The sequence below is a fragment of the Frieseomelitta varia genome, unplaced genomic scaffold, assembly GCF_011392965.1.
Source record: "Frieseomelitta varia isolate USP_RPSP 00005682 unplaced genomic scaffold, Fvar_1.2 scaffold_309, whole genome shotgun sequence".
Classification (NCBI taxonomy): Eukaryota; Metazoa; Arthropoda; class Insecta; order Hymenoptera; family Apidae; genus Frieseomelitta; species Frieseomelitta varia.
In genome coordinates, this window is record NW_025110045.1 from 102,395 (window position 1) to 118,195 (window position 15,801).

General features: G+C 35.4%; 1 protein-coding gene across 1 annotated transcript in view; it reads right to left on the reverse strand.

Moving 5' to 3' along the window:
- The window catches only part of LOC122529807 (dynein axonemal heavy chain 2), a 61,799-nt gene that overhangs the window by 26,160 nt on the left and 19,838 nt on the right, over nucleotides 1-15,801 (reverse strand). Inside the window, exons 17-29 of the mRNA XM_043656257.1 lie at nucleotides 15,541-15,734; nucleotides 14,195-14,423; nucleotides 13,452-13,603; nucleotides 13,139-13,389; nucleotides 12,129-12,349; nucleotides 11,551-11,665; nucleotides 10,681-10,852; nucleotides 9,391-9,566; nucleotides 8,251-8,413; nucleotides 2,781-3,005; nucleotides 1,873-2,161; nucleotides 1,642-1,779; nucleotides 467-637 (exon numbers count right to left, since the gene is read on the reverse strand). Coding sequence (XP_043512192.1) covers nucleotides 467-637; nucleotides 1,642-1,779; nucleotides 1,873-2,161; nucleotides 2,781-3,005; nucleotides 8,251-8,413; nucleotides 9,391-9,566; nucleotides 10,681-10,852; nucleotides 11,551-11,665; nucleotides 12,129-12,349; nucleotides 13,139-13,389; nucleotides 13,452-13,603; nucleotides 14,195-14,423; nucleotides 15,541-15,734 — 2,496 coding nt within the window. The remainder of the gene's footprint in view (nucleotides 1-466; nucleotides 638-1,641; nucleotides 1,780-1,872; nucleotides 2,162-2,780; nucleotides 3,006-8,250; nucleotides 8,414-9,390; nucleotides 9,567-10,680; nucleotides 10,853-11,550; nucleotides 11,666-12,128; nucleotides 12,350-13,138; nucleotides 13,390-13,451; nucleotides 13,604-14,194; nucleotides 14,424-15,540; nucleotides 15,735-15,801) is intronic.

Consider the following 15,801-nt stretch of genomic DNA (forward strand, 5'->3'; position numbering starts at 1 on the left):
GATTTATTTCGACAACTTATTTTGTATGTCGTTGGATAGAAATTACAATAATATACACTGCAATATATATTCAAATTTAAATTTTCAAAGGAACGTATACTATTTCATCGATTTCTCGTCCAGGGAAGTTGATCGATTTTGCAAATAAGCGGCTCAGATCTAAGCGTCAAACTTTATAGAACAGTTTTATAATTTATGACGTTCATTATCCTCGGCTTGTTCAGTTTTCAAACTATAGGCAAGACAAGTGCTCTTAAATTGACAGAAAGTCAATTAATTCTAATCGTTCTCAAGAATCAACGGTCCAAAAGAATCAATATGCAATTGTTAAAAATTACCATTTTGATAAACGCAACGTTCCCCCGATTGGGAAAAGCTTTTTATTAAAATGCATACGCCAGGAAAAGCCGTTATCCGTTCTTCCCCATTTCTGCATTTTTGCAAAAGTCGTGACATTCAAGATTACCTGGAGCTCTAGTTTGATGACCTCCTTGGTTATGTAAGCGATAATTTCGTCGTAATCGATCGCCGGTACTTCCACGTCTGGGAAAAGATCGCTGGTGATACCGAGGAACAACGGCAAGTCGTCCGAGGTGAGTTTAGCGATGTTCATATCCTTCATGGCGAGGATGATCACCTACGTGCGTTTCATCTCATAGAGTTCCATCATTCGCCAGTTTTACCGATCGCGATCTAATACATCGATCGAACCATCCCGCCACATCGATCGTGGTAAAGCGACCGGATAAACATAGTCGCGAAAGCCTCGAAGCTATCTCGGGGACTAGACGGCTTGTGGTGACAGAGAGTAGAAACTGGTTTAGAGGGACGAGTATAAACAAGATGGTAACCGAGGGAAAAATGGCCAAGTAAAGGGATCAGAGGGGAGGATTGACTGTTGCGTAAAACAACGGAGGGTTCGGGCGATGGAAAATTGAATATTTTTTGGGTGGTTTTGTTGACGCAAAGGGGGCTCGAATGGAGATAGGAAAGAGTTAGGCTAATAAGAAATAAAATATATCGAAAGTTGAAATGTATGCACAAGGTCACGAAAGTTGTCTACATCTGTAGATACATTTTGTGAACGTATTCTGTACATAGTTTGTGAAAATAAACTGAAAATATGATAAAATAAATTAAATAAATTAAATGAAAATATAACAACATAAATTGAATAAATAAAGTGAAAATATAATAAAATAAATTAAATAAATTAAATGAAAATATAACAACATAAATTGAATAAATAAAATGAAAATGTAATAAAATAAATTAAATAAATAAAATAAAACAATATAATATAGTTATAAACAATAATATGTACAATATATTTGTGATGAGAGAATCTGAGGATGTATGTGTTAATGAAGCTTCAGAATGTTTCATGTAACATATACAACAGAGTGTTCTATTGTAGAATAAAATCAATTACGTTCTCCTCCTTGAACTGGGCACAATGTTTCTTTCAACATTACAACTTAAATATCATTTCTCAGAAATTTATGATATAATAATTTTCTTTCAATTGTACCAAATTCAACGTCAAGTTTCTACAGAATCTAATATATCGAAGCTACATTATATTTGAATTTTATATATATTATTCGTTAAAACACAACATTTGCAGCAAGCATAACTCACTTCCTCGTCCGGAAGTTTCGGAAAAAGTCTCTTCTTCCTCCCTGCGTACCTCGTCAGAGTCACTATTCCCCTCAATCCAAAGTCATAATGACACTGCTTGCTTAACTGTTGCTGAGCCAACGTGTACAACGTGAAAACCTATCGGAACGAAAGAAAAAGTAGAAAAGAGGAGAAAATGGACGACTACGATTCTCACAAGGGGACATAATTCACGAGAAGGATTCTATGAACCTTTCTGGCGAGCATTCGCGTCTGTTCGAATCCCTCGCAGAACAAATTGATCTCGGCGATCATGCCGCTGTCTGGCACCATCATCGAGATTGGCCTGAACATGGATTTCAGATTATCGGGAAGTTCGGTGCGACCCGCGTAACCCGGATTCATCGTGATGAAGATGCCGCAGGTGTGCACCAGCAATGTTTCAGTGCCCTCGAATACGAATCTGGTGAGCCTCTGTGAGATCGCGGTGAGAATCGACAGTATCTGCTGCGCCACCACCGATAACACCTCGACGTTTATACTATTGTGCAAAAAAGAAAAAAAAAAAGAAAAAATTCGACATTCACCGCTGAATTATTATTTTAAATAACTTTGAGAATATTTTTCATCCACGTTTGCCTTTTGAAGGAAATTTCTTTGTTTCAGAATTGCTATAGAACAACACTGAAATTTTCTGCAAGACATCTTTAATCTCTGAGCTCAATCTTCGAATTTTTGAGGAGATTGTTTCTTAAATTTACAAATTTGATAGCCTTGAATTAAGATTATTTCCCTTTTGCGAAGAATTTAAAAAATTTTGTTTATTAAGATTAGTTCAAATGTTCTCACTCATCGTCAAGATTAGTGACTGCAAATGAGAACGTTATTCAAGTAATTCATTTCATTTATTTATTTCATCTATTTCAAATATCATTGAAAGATATTCGCGTAATCTTAAAATGTATTTTTAAATTTGTACATTAATTTTATAAAAAAATATCAACACAAAAAAATAAATAATAAACAAAATAATAATATGTACATGTATATCTGTATTTTAAAATTTTTAAAAATTAATTCTGTATTTGCAGAGAAAAAATAATAAAAGAGGAACATATCGTAAATTAACGCAAAGAAACTGGACAGTCTTTCTCATTTACCGGTTAAATTCATCGAAGCAACCCCATGCACCGGTCTGCGCCAATCCAGAGAACAACCTGCCCATGCTTTTGTAATCGAGCCCTTCGGAGCAGTTTTGCACGATCACATTGAATCCCAGCGCTTTTCCTAGATCCTTCACGGTCTCGGTTTTTCCGGTACCAGCCGGTCCCTTGGGACTACCACCACGATGCAAGTGAAGAGCGGTGGTGAGAGTTATGTAACACCTACCATCGAAATAGAATTATCTTCAGAGGCTCGCCATTAATTTCGTATAGCATATAGTTATTAAATCGAGTATCGATGATCCAAATCGGATTGTGTTTCACATTACAACCACATAGAATATTGTTTTCAAATTAAACAGATTAAGATTATTATGTATCCTGGACTAACAAGAAACACTATATAAAAATTATAAGTGTAAAGTATCGAAGACCATCTTGTATAATTAAATTAATGTTGTTAGTAAAGTTTAAGTAATCAATGAATTGTAAATATAACGTGATATAAAGAATTTATTAATATAAGAATAGTGTATTGATATAAAGAATTTTCATTTAGATCAGAATAGTTTAATAATACGGTAAGTTTGATTTAGAAATTTTCATAGGAAAGGGAAGTTACTTGTCGATTCAGCGCATATTAAATTAGTGGTAGATTGTTATTAATTATCTAAATTATCATCGAATATGTAGAGGATTATGAATATGTAACAAGCATTTAAATAATTTAATTCATTATCATCTCATATCGAAGAACGATCACATTGTCATAGTTTAGTAATACATTTGGTTTGTATCACTCTAAATCCTAATAACTAACTTAATAACTAAATACGTTAATATTAACAAACTTTACCATCAGAATTTGACGAAAAATTTCACATAGTCCCAATTCAATAACAGAGACTCTAGTCTCATTAATCAAGAAATAATATAATGATGATCAAAAGAAAGTTTAAAGAAAAAAATGAGGAAACAATTTTACAAAACTCAATTAAAATTGAGAATTGAATTTTAATACAATTGACCTGGAATGGAGGAACGTTTAACGCAGAAAAAATATTCGATGCAAATTTCATTTAAACACATGCAGGAATTCTTCAGCAACCAGAAGTTATTTCAACGGTAAATTTCATATTATGTACAAACGAGATCAATACGCGATTATTTACTTACCAACGTTTATAAAAATGATTTTCACGCGGGTTTTAGCCCATTCTTCAATGTTTAGAAACACAATTAAATAGAGGCTAAATAAAAATTAGTTCCTTCTACTAAATATTGTAATAAATACACTAGATGCATTTTTGCAACGAATGAAGGATTAAATTTCTCTTTCAATCCATCGCCGTATTTATTCTCATAAGGTCCGAAACTACGGACTTTTATCCATTTACAGAAAATTTTTAACTACGAGATATATTCAATATACGCAATATGCATACCCTTCCGAAGCTGTTTGACTCGTAAAATAAATTTCTACCCTAAGATTCTACTTCTCAAAAGTATTTATGCGCGTAAAGAGAACCGTAGTCTGATTATCATTGTAGTTTCTATAAAAATCCTCGCCACGACGTTTCCACGGATTCGGGCACGCAGCGATTCGTCGTTTAATCCGATCGCTGCGAGCCGGAAATGGGGGCGAGTCGACGACGGCCTCGAGGGTGGGTCGCGACGTATTACTACGAAGGATCGTGCTTCTCGGAAGGCGCGTCGCGTTCTTCTTTCCGCAAGACAAATTCTCCACGCCGGGGGAACAAATGTATCGGGGCGGTCCGCTTTCCCCATAAATTAGAACCGGTAACGGCTCGAACCCTTTTATCGCGATTAAATCGATACCGTGTTAAGTATTCTCTCCGTCGAGCTGGCGTTGCCATCCTCCAAACCCTCTCGATCCGTTTCCTTTGATGTTCCTTGTCGCGCAAACTGCTCTTCTCTCTCGATAACAACCGCCGTGAGAGATTGTATCGCATCCTGTCCTAACTGACGTGTATTACGCGGTTCTGTACATAAGCCCGGCTTATATCCACGTTGCCGGACCAAGGAAATTGCGTTCCCGGATCCGCAGGATTTTCTTCTAGTGAATTTTCTCTGGTTTCATCTGGCAGCGATTAAATTCGACTATGGTCGTCGCGTTGTGCGTTGCGAGAAGCTGCGAAACGACGTGCCATTTTGTGTATATTGAGACTCGTCAATCGTCGTTTCATTGGTCGTCGAGGATTTGTAATAATTTACATTAAGTTTGTTAATTTTGCGGCATTTTAATTAATTATTTAGTGTAATAATTTACATTAATAAATAACCTAATAATGTAATAATAACATTAATAAATATTCTAATTATTTAATGTGTACTTTAAGCGATAGTAATTTGATTTTTTTCAAGGGATAGTTTGTATTTCACGTGATGTATGTCTACTAACTATTATTTATACACCTTGTCGTTAATTCGTATATTTCAACCCCCATTTACTTTTTGTGTCAATCTTTTTTAAATAAAATGTGCAACATCATGATATAAAATTGGATATCTATACCTGACGATAGGTTATATGTATTTGAATAGAAATTTACAATCAGTCTATTTACAATTAAGAAAAGAATCTGTCATTTATCTTTTTATTACAGATATTAATTTTTTGTCGTGTCTGCTTGAAAGGAACAAATTAATTTTCATTGGAAAAATGTGGGACGAATATTCATGTGTTGTTAACATGACAATCAATCAAAAATTTATTTAGCGTTGCTTAATTTTAACGAAAAGAATGGCAAATAATACTTATACTGAATAATATAACTTATACTTATAATAATACTTATACTTATAATTATATTATAATATAATAATAATACTATAATATTATAATAATAATACTTATACTTATATGACGATATTTAGAAATGCAACATTCATTATTAGTGCGAAGAAAATCTATATTCATTTCCTGATAATTCTCAGTAATAAAATTGTCCAACATTAAATAAATTTTAATGTACGAAGATATTTTTGATTGACTGACTTGTTTTTAACTTCTAAGAAGCTCGAGTGTAAAAGAGATGAAAATTTTAGAACGGTAGCAAAAATCGAACGCTATTAATTCTTTGAATGTTGGGTCCATATTAAAGTATATTGCACAGATAATCTTAAAATCAAAATAAATTAAAAATAAAATGAAATAAAATAATTGGTTCACTTGGTTCACTCACAAAGAAGATAACATTTTATAATATATTGAATAAATATATCAACAGGTATGTAAATATATCAAATATAAATGCATTCTTAATTCGTTACACGTTCATCAGCATTAAACTTCTTTACACTTTTGATAATTCTAAGCAGCCAAAGAGATACTAATATAATCGATTTAATATCGATTTAATATCGTAGAAAATTGCCAAAAATTCAGCGATCGTTTCGACGTTTCTCGAGAGGTAATTTAAATCGCGAAAGCGTAATCAACGTTAATCAACAGGCCTGGAGGCGGCGAGTGTGATCCTCGAAAGTTAGGCGCGAGGCAACTTCCGGGACGATCGCGAAGAAACGCTCGAGCGACAAATTTTCGTGGAACATCGGCGAAGGTGTAATTAACGTTAATCAACGAGACTCTTGCAGCCCTATGGAAGAGAAGAGGCGAGCTCTTTGGATCTTGTTGTAACTTCATCAATTATGAGGGAAAACTCGGATGTCAACGTTCGATTAGGAAACGACACACTCGAAACAGCCACTTAAAACGAATTACCCTCGCTCGAGTCAAAGTGTTTCAATCGACAATAACGAAATTTCATTACGCGAAGGATTCTTCGAATAATTTTTAATTTTTATTCTGAATATTGAAAAGTCACGCACATAAATGCCTTTTTTTTATTATTACTATATCGTACGATTGTCATTATCATATATTAATCAAATGCGAAACTAATATTAGAGCAATTACATTCATAAAATTTGACACTAATATTAAATCATCACGAATGATAAAATTTTTGAAAGCGATATTAAATCATCACGATTGTATTCATTGCGTTTATATGAACAAAATATCATGATGTATTAATAAAATTTAGTTATATCAATTACATCGATAAGATCTGAAAATAATATTAAATCATCATGATATTAATTTTGAAAGTAATACTAAAACGTATATTTAGTGAAAGGCAATTGAGATAACTTCTATAGTAAGGCATACGTGACATATCCAGCCATTTAAGTATTAAGTACTAAGAAGTATATATCCAATCAATTGATCAATCAATCAAATTTTAAATATTGTTGAAATAAATCTTCAAAGAGAGAGTTACACCTAAACTAAAAAAAAAATTATTATAGCCGCAAGATTGACAAGCTTGTTAGTTAACGACGGTGGTATCCTGGTTAATGGATCAAGACAGAGGTCAATAGTGATTTCAAGCATCGCGCTGAGAGTAGCTGAATTACAGCCATACGTGCTTTTGTTTCATTCAGGTTTAGCAAAGTTAATATTTCGAGGATGAGGATAACAGAGTGCAACGAAATCGCACGTAATTGTAAGCTCGCGCGCCATCGGTAATCGTCGCGACTCCTGACCTAATTATCTCGTATCACAGCATCGACTGGCGTGTAATAGCCCCTCGAATAGTTCACGCATTTGTAATGGGAATCGCTTTCACGCGTGACCCTATTTCCTATTGCCAACCGTGGCGAATGATTTATAAGCTTCTGCCTAACTCAGATTCTTAAGGGAGATATTTTGATTATACTGACGTGTGTTATGTATCTTAATGTTTCACATGTATTGAAACGTTTCATATATACGTATCTAGCATCTTTGTAGAATAATTGAAATAAATGAACTCTTTATATTTTTATGGATACGATTGAACAAAAAATGGAATCTGATCAGTAATTTTTTTTCTCGTTCATTAAATATTGTAACATTGCATTATATTGTAATATTTATATTAACTTTGAATACGTCTGCAATTATAAGCTCAAGTGTAATTCTTATGATGTCAATTTTTTGCACTCGATTCCTATACGCTTTTATATCGATATTTCCACATAATTCTTTATATCCAGATTTCTATAAAGAATCAATCTACGATTGTTCGTTAAAAAAAAATCAATGAATATTATCTTGCAAAATTCCAAATATTAAAAAGTTGAATTGATTTCTTTGGATACGAAGATGTTTACGAGCAACAATGGCTCACGCCATTTATCAACAATCAGCAACCGCGTGTCACTTTCAATTTCTACTATTTAAAACAATTTTTAATTAGATTTAAATTTAAATAGAAAACAATTCGTCGCTGCGAGAAATTCGTTTCATTATGGAACATGTTCCGTGCTGGAGCATTTCTCGTTACAGAAAATTTGAACCATGCCTGTCAAACAATTGTCTCCCTATTTCCAAAAAGATCCATCCCTTCATCAGAGTAATACTCCATCACTATAAATCGCTTGAAAATTGAATATACTTTACCTGTCGGTGAGCGGTGTTACCACCAAACGTCCCGTGTTTCCGAGATACTCGTATCCGTAGACGAAGTACGTGTTCGTCTGCCAGACGATGCAGTCGTCGACGTCTTTGTCCCAGTAGAATCTCAGCTGTGACAGCCACTCGAAGGCGGACACGTCTTTGCAGTCTGTAAACGAGGTTGAAAATCAGCTTTCGCACGGTGAAAATTTACTTCCGACAAATCCCTGGTTTGAAACATCGGGCTCGAGCGCGCGACGAAACATCGAAATCAGTCGACCCCGCGTCTATTAGTTTAATTCGCGGAATCGCATTAATTGGCGACGCGTCCACGGACAAATCGTTGACGCGCGAATTTACGGAATACATTGGGCAAACGTTCCACCAACCCATTCACTTAGCAATATTTGCCGATGGCACGGGCCAAATTGTTTCCAGGGATACAAGGATAATACGCGCGCCAATCTATTCAACCATTTATCTATTTTCAGTCTGATACGGCCCGATGAATTTACGAGATCCTCGGGGACCGTGGATCGTCTATGGAAAATCGAACGTTGCCGTTCTACAATGTCACACTGTACGTTAAAAAGTTTTCAAAAGATTTTCGAAATACTGAACAAATTTTTCAATTGAATCTCATTTCAATTCTACATGTATTTATGTATACTGAGAAGAACATTTTTAACGAGTCGAAAATGCATGAAACGGAATTCAATTTAGGAATTAATTTAGTAATTTACTGGAGAGAGAAGTATTGATTAATTCGAGATATTATATACTCGTAATATTATCATCTTTTTCTGTTCTCCTGATAACAAGAGTTTCTGTCAAACAATTGTTCAATCAATTTATTTCTTCTTGCGTGTTGTGAATACGTAATGGAAACTTTGTTTATCTGAAACTCGTTTCGAACCAATTAATGTTGAACCTCAGCTCTACGAACTTATAATCAATCAACTTCTGTTATTTTCGTCTACTATTATCCAAACAAATAAGAACAAGATTTGAAGAAAGCTAGTGAATTTCTATTAGATCTTGTATCCCCGTTGTGTTCGGATAAACAAAGTTCTGCTGTAATTGATTTATATTTCTGTCTCTTTCGCCTCCCGTTCCAGCGTTGACAAATCAAATTGAATTACTTACTAGCTCGGTACATCTTTTCGATAACGTCTCTCGCGTGGATCTCGATCACCGCGATCGCTTTGAATTTCAATCGGTCGAGATTAGTCAACTCGCCTCTGATCGCTTCTGTGTAACTGCTCAATGCCTGGTTCTGTCGTCTTCGTAGCTTTTTCAGCGGTCTCCTCGAATCCACCAGCCTTTAAATACAATTTAATCACAAGATACAAGCTATTGATATTGATTCTCTGGTGACGAGATATTACTCCGGTTGAAAAAAAAAAAAAAAAAGAAATTCATCACCGATATTAATAAACCCAACGATACAAATTGTCGAAATATCCTCTACTCGCAACTAGAGAACACAAATTAAATTATCCCGTGAGAATATTTTAGCCTCTCAGCAAGGACTCGATAAAAGAGCCCCACGAACACGTCCATAGTTTCCTCTAATGTTTCTTCTCTCTTTCATTCCTCACACACTTTTAATCAACCTTATGATATATATATATATCTATATATACGATTCACAAAACCGTCTCGCAAAAAGAGCTCAAAGTCGTTAATTATCCTCGTTAGACGGTATCACCTTGCCACGTCCACGTTTAACCTCCCACCAGCAAAGCGTCATAGCTGGAGGAAATTTTTCCTCCCCACACGCCTCCCTCCCATCCCTCGCGCGGTATAATCAGCCTTTTTGTCCGACATTGCTGTATCCCTTTATTTCTTTCAGCTAGGGTAGCATTCCCGTGGCCAACGAGTAGGTCCTGGGTGCTCGGGCGTTCCCGAGACGCGAAACGCTGGCTAGAACAGGGTGTCCCGGGACGTAGGGATTTCCTTTTCCGTCGTTGGGGTGTGAGTTAAATTATTCGCAGTACCGGCTAGTATATGCAAACGAGGGAGGAACGGTGGCTCGGCTAGGTCGGTGTAGCCTGTGGATCGTAGCAACGGAGTCGGAATATGCAAAATTCCCCTTATTAGAGTTACCGTGTCCCTCTATTCGCGAGCCCATCCCCGTGGCTCTCTCTCTCTGCTTGCGTCTTCGTCCACCGCGTTCTTCCCTCGCTCGGCCTGTCTCCGACAGAGCGCAGCCAGCCTTTAAGCCGTTAGATTCGGTTTTCCCTCTGTTCTATCCCCTATCTTTATCACTCTTGCTCTGTCTCTCTTTCTCTCTCTCTCTCTCTCTCTCTCGTGCTTTTCAACCGCACGCACCACCCCCGTCCCGCAATTTCAGGCTCATCCGACTGGTCACAGACTACTGTAACCAACGTCGTCGCTAAATTTTCCTACGTAGCAAGCGTGTGCGAGGCTCACTTGCAGTGGAGGAGGGTACGGGTGCAGTCGGTGGTCCACTGGATCTGAGCGGACGTAATTCCAGGCTGGCTCGGCCACTCTTTCACCCACCTGTCGCGTTTCACCGCCATTTTTCGCAGCGCGCTTCGACACTGTTTCAGTATCTCGCGCAGGCTGGCCCTCATCGCGGTCTCTGCGAAATCATTTTTTCTTTTTTTTTTTACACTTTTCATTTCTGTATCAATCCCTTTTTCCTTTTTTTTTTTTTTTTCACGTCGTTGTTCCGCCGCTCGATCTACCCACCCCTCGACGCGTCTAACTCGCGACAAGCTTTCCCGTCCGGCACAAATTGCGTTCCCTTTTTAGCGAAAAATTGTTGCCGGATGGCCCCTCGAAAATGCCGGGTAAAAGCTGCCAGAACCAAAATCGGGGCTAACCTTTCTTTTTTTTCTTTCTTTTTTTCATTGCCGGATGCACTCGTACCGGGTGAAATTTGATTTTTCAATGGGGCGGGTAAGGATGTTAGTTTCTTTGTTTTTCTTTTGGGGGGGGGAGTCTGAACTTCTCGTCGTTGAGTGTTCAAAACTTTGAAGAAAAATTTCGAAAAACTTCTGGGAAAAAAGAAAGAAGGAATTTCGAAGGATTCGAAAGAAAAGTTTCATTCGGGAAATTTTAAGGATTGAAGCGAAAGTATTAGCGTGGAAATTCCCTCGCGATGAATCTTAAAAATCTTTAATTTCTCGGCGTTCTGCGTAAAGTTTCCGTAACGTAATTCTCAGCGTCGAGGGGATAATTGAGATAATTTGGAAACTTAGCTCTGGTTCATCAATATTTTCCCAAGCTAAAGTTCACCACTTCATTGAAGCAATTACCGTAAGAAAAATATTTTACCAATATCGCATAGCCATCTCTCCACCAGATTCTCCAGATTCACTGGCTGGATAAAATCGACATATTCTCCTTCGTTAGAGTTCATTGCAACAGCCAAATTCTTTCCAGCCGGAGACTGTAAAATCACGAGAGAACATTCTTTTATTTATTTTTTATTAAAATATGCAATCCCCTTTTCTTGTTTGAAAAAGTCAAGTTTCTATTTAATTCGTGCTAAACCAAACTTTCAATGAAAAACAGAATTTTAGAAAATAACATATAGTAAACAATTTTCTTAAAATTCCAACAGCAAATTGCAAATTTCTGTTTCTTTTTTCTTTAAATAATTAAGAAAAAAGAATCTACTTGGAGATTTATTTCATCTGTTAAATATTGTACCATACTGTATTTTATTTTTATATCATACACATCCTTTAAATTTCGTACAAAAGCAGGGACCCGCAGTTTAGTATAGAATGGAGTACTATCAAAGGACGCTATGAATTTCTCAAATAACCCTTAAAATCAAAATATCATTTAAAATTGAAATATTTTGAACGGAAGAAGAATGCGTAGTTCAAGAGAGTTGAATAACCAACCTTACTCAGGGTGAGACATTTAATATTCTCGAACAGCTTTTTAACATGTTGCTGTATCAGTTCAGGTTTCTTGGCGTTCGCCAGTATCTCCAGCAGATCGTCGTTCGAAATAAAATAAAATCTTGGGAACACGTGCCGTTTGGTCTCCAGATACTGTTCCAGCCCGCGTTGCATCGACTCGAGCTTAACAGTGAGTTTATTCAACACCTCCAGCAGACCAGCTACAAAGACAAGATAGAAATTAAATGCAGGACTGGGTCGGAGAAAAAATGCAAATGCTCCTCGTGGACCGGATTTATAATATTTTATAGCGCGCCTTTCGCGCCGACATACTACTCTACTAATCTCTCTTTCTCTTTTTCACGTTCAAGCCGAGGGCGACGACGCGTCGTACATTTTGCTTTCTCTTCCTCTCTCTCCTTACTATTGCGCGATTCGCCTACTATTACGAACACGCCTGCTTGAATTACAATGCATTACGCGTAACTTATGTTTTAAAGATTTTCCTTGGCCATGGATCTGGTTCTGTTTCTTTTCTAAATGTATAAATAAACTTTCTAAACGCAATTTTAATACAATTAAAATATAGTAATAATAATTAAAAATATAGTACTTTCCAATGTTGTTAGTCTAGTAATATTATTTTTAATATTATGTTGTGATAGTTCGGAAAACGTATTTTGTTTTAAAGAGAAAAATTTTAATAAATTCCGTGTAAAATATTTGAAACTCTCCCTTTATCTTTTTTTTTTCTTTCAGAACAGCTTAGAATATTCTATATTCTTAAATAAATTTTGTTGTTTCCTACGGAAACTTAGAAATTCTCAAAATTACTACAACTTTTTTTTCTAAATCAAATTATATTAATCTAGAAAAAGTCGAATGAGTCGCGTAAAGACTTTTGTTTCTCCAATTTTCAGGTATGCGACTTCTCCAAATTTAAGTTCTTTTCGAATCACGTTTTTTTTCTTTTCTTTTTTCTTAGACACTCATTTTCTGGCAATACATACGTGGATCGTGAGTGGCTTGCAGCGCTAAACCGTAGGATGCCATCCGCGACGTAATTTCAATCCACGAGAGAGTCAGTTTGTCGTATTCGTCAGCCTCCTTTGGAAGCTGTTTCCGGATGTCTTCCGAGGTGAATATGTTGTCCATGTGCATGTAACCGCGTTGAATTAACACAGTCGTTTCGAGGACTTCACCGATGGTCGAAAGTATCCTCTCCCAGTAATCAACTTCCTCGGTGAACGGTTCAACGAACCTGTAACACTCGCACGTGGCACTCTATCAAGTATTACAGTGCATTAATAAATTTATCAAAACCTTGTTGCCTTCATGGCTGATAACTGGACTTGATGATCCTCCAGAGTTTGCATTATGTCGTCGATAGTTTTTATCTTGAATATTCCGCTGTCTTTGTAAGGGATCATCTCTAAAGGCATGTCTGTCCAGATCTCGGCAATCTTTTTCAGAGCCTTGAAGGAAAATTGACACGAGATTTTGTTTTAGTTCACTTAGGATATTATAATAATTTATACACTAATACCATAAAAATAAATATTACGCAAAGATATATACGCAAAGATCATTATAATAATTATATAAACATTACATAGAGATATATAATATATTTCTTTATTAAAATCATATTTACTTATTTATTCATTCGAGTCTATTCCAAGATTACTTGCATTAACACTGAAGTCACTAGTGACCACAAGAAGTAATATTGTTCATTTCTGTTATACTATTTTTAATAATTTATTATTCCATGTGGATGATTAAATGCACAAAATTGTAATAAGTTTCCTGTAGAGAAACTATTTTGTGATAATTATTATCATTACAATGTAATTATTACATTGATTATTTAGTGTTTCAATCTTCTTTTCTAGTTTGGAAAGTAACAGAATATATATATTTCTTATAATTCTTATATATATATATATATATATATATATATATATATATATATATATATATATATATATAATTCTTTTTGTGAATATGTTCCACGAACGAAGATGCAAATTTTACAGCAAGTTTTATTTTCTTTTTCTACTTACAATTTCAATACCCAATTCCATAGTAGCAGAGGTTGAAATATCGTTGATCTGCTCGGCATAATTCTGCAGTTCCATCTCCGCGATGGTATCAAGGGTGAATTCCGCGGAGGTTTCGTCGAAATCACGGTCTACGATTTCCTTCACTTTCTTCCAGTGTCTAGGTCTCATCGCTGGATTCTTCAGATCGGTAATTAACGGGAGCGTGCGCTTGAACTTGTCCACTCTCGTCCTAAAAAATTTGTTATCATTGCATATATCGTTGTTGAAATGAAATTTTAAAAATTTAAATAAAAATTTTTGACCGTTCGTAAAAATATGACATATATTCAAAAGTATGATTAATAATGATACAGAAAACCGGGCGAAGCCCATGAATCCAGAAGAGATGTGGACTGTAATGATTAAGCACAGTATATAAAATAATGTTCTCTTATTTATTGTGTCAAATGATCTCTAATTTTCAGATAGAATCACGAGCGATGAATTGTTTTTTTCGAGAGTCAAACTGTTTCTTTCTGTCCAAACTAAACTGATGGAAAATTGGGAAAAACTCCCTTCTATCGACTTCGGAGGTTCTTGGGCTCCAAAATGTATGAAAATCACTGACACGTCAAATCCGCGCGAAACACGTTTTATTTATATATTTTCGGGAACTCTCTTCGGCATGGATAATCAAACTTTCAGATTTTAGGGCATGCTGATTCTCTAGCTGGTTTTTCTATTCAAAAATAATGCAACTTCCTGGTGATGACATAAGTCAGAACGCCACTTCAAATTCCCGAACATAATTATTAAGTAGAATACAAAATAATAACTGTAAATAACATTACAGTACCATTAAATCAACGTAATTAACGTAACGTGACATTTCATTTTTTCAATTTTTCCCGATCAATTTACATTACAACAAATTCTATTTTGTCATAATCGATGAATTAATATAATAATAATTTTCATCGTTTTACATCTCTTATGTAATTCCAAGAAACTGAAGTATTTATTTACAATGTTTCCGATTAATTTATATCAATAAATTCTATTTTTTTTATTACTGGACCACGAATCAACATCGTAATTAATGAATTAATACAACTATTTATTAATATAATATTTCTTATCAAGTCATTACTTGTTATGATGTTCCACAATGGATTAATGAAAACGTGATTTTTAGAATGTAATAAAATCTTTATCGTTACTTTGAACGTTGAACAGTGTGCCAACTTTTGTTATTGAAAATATAAAATGTTAGCAGGTTTCGAAATACATATTTTTACCATTAATGAAAATGCAATATTAAAAGAGTCAAAAGGTGAAAGAATAGAGTAAAAGTTCTACTGTTTTACCTCGAGTGTTCGACGATCTCCCAATTTTTCTTCTTCAGCTCCCTACTGAGAAGATTCAGCTTCCTGAAAATAACATTCGCCGTGTTCTCCATCTCTTCTATGTCGATCTCCCAGAAATTCTCTGTCCTGTATCTTTCCCAAGCTTTGTTCCACTCATCGGTGATCTCCCACACCAACTGAATGGCTTTTACGTCCTGTCGAAATAATTTTCGTACGAAAACAACGAAGAACATTCGTTATATATATTTTTTTTCTTTATAC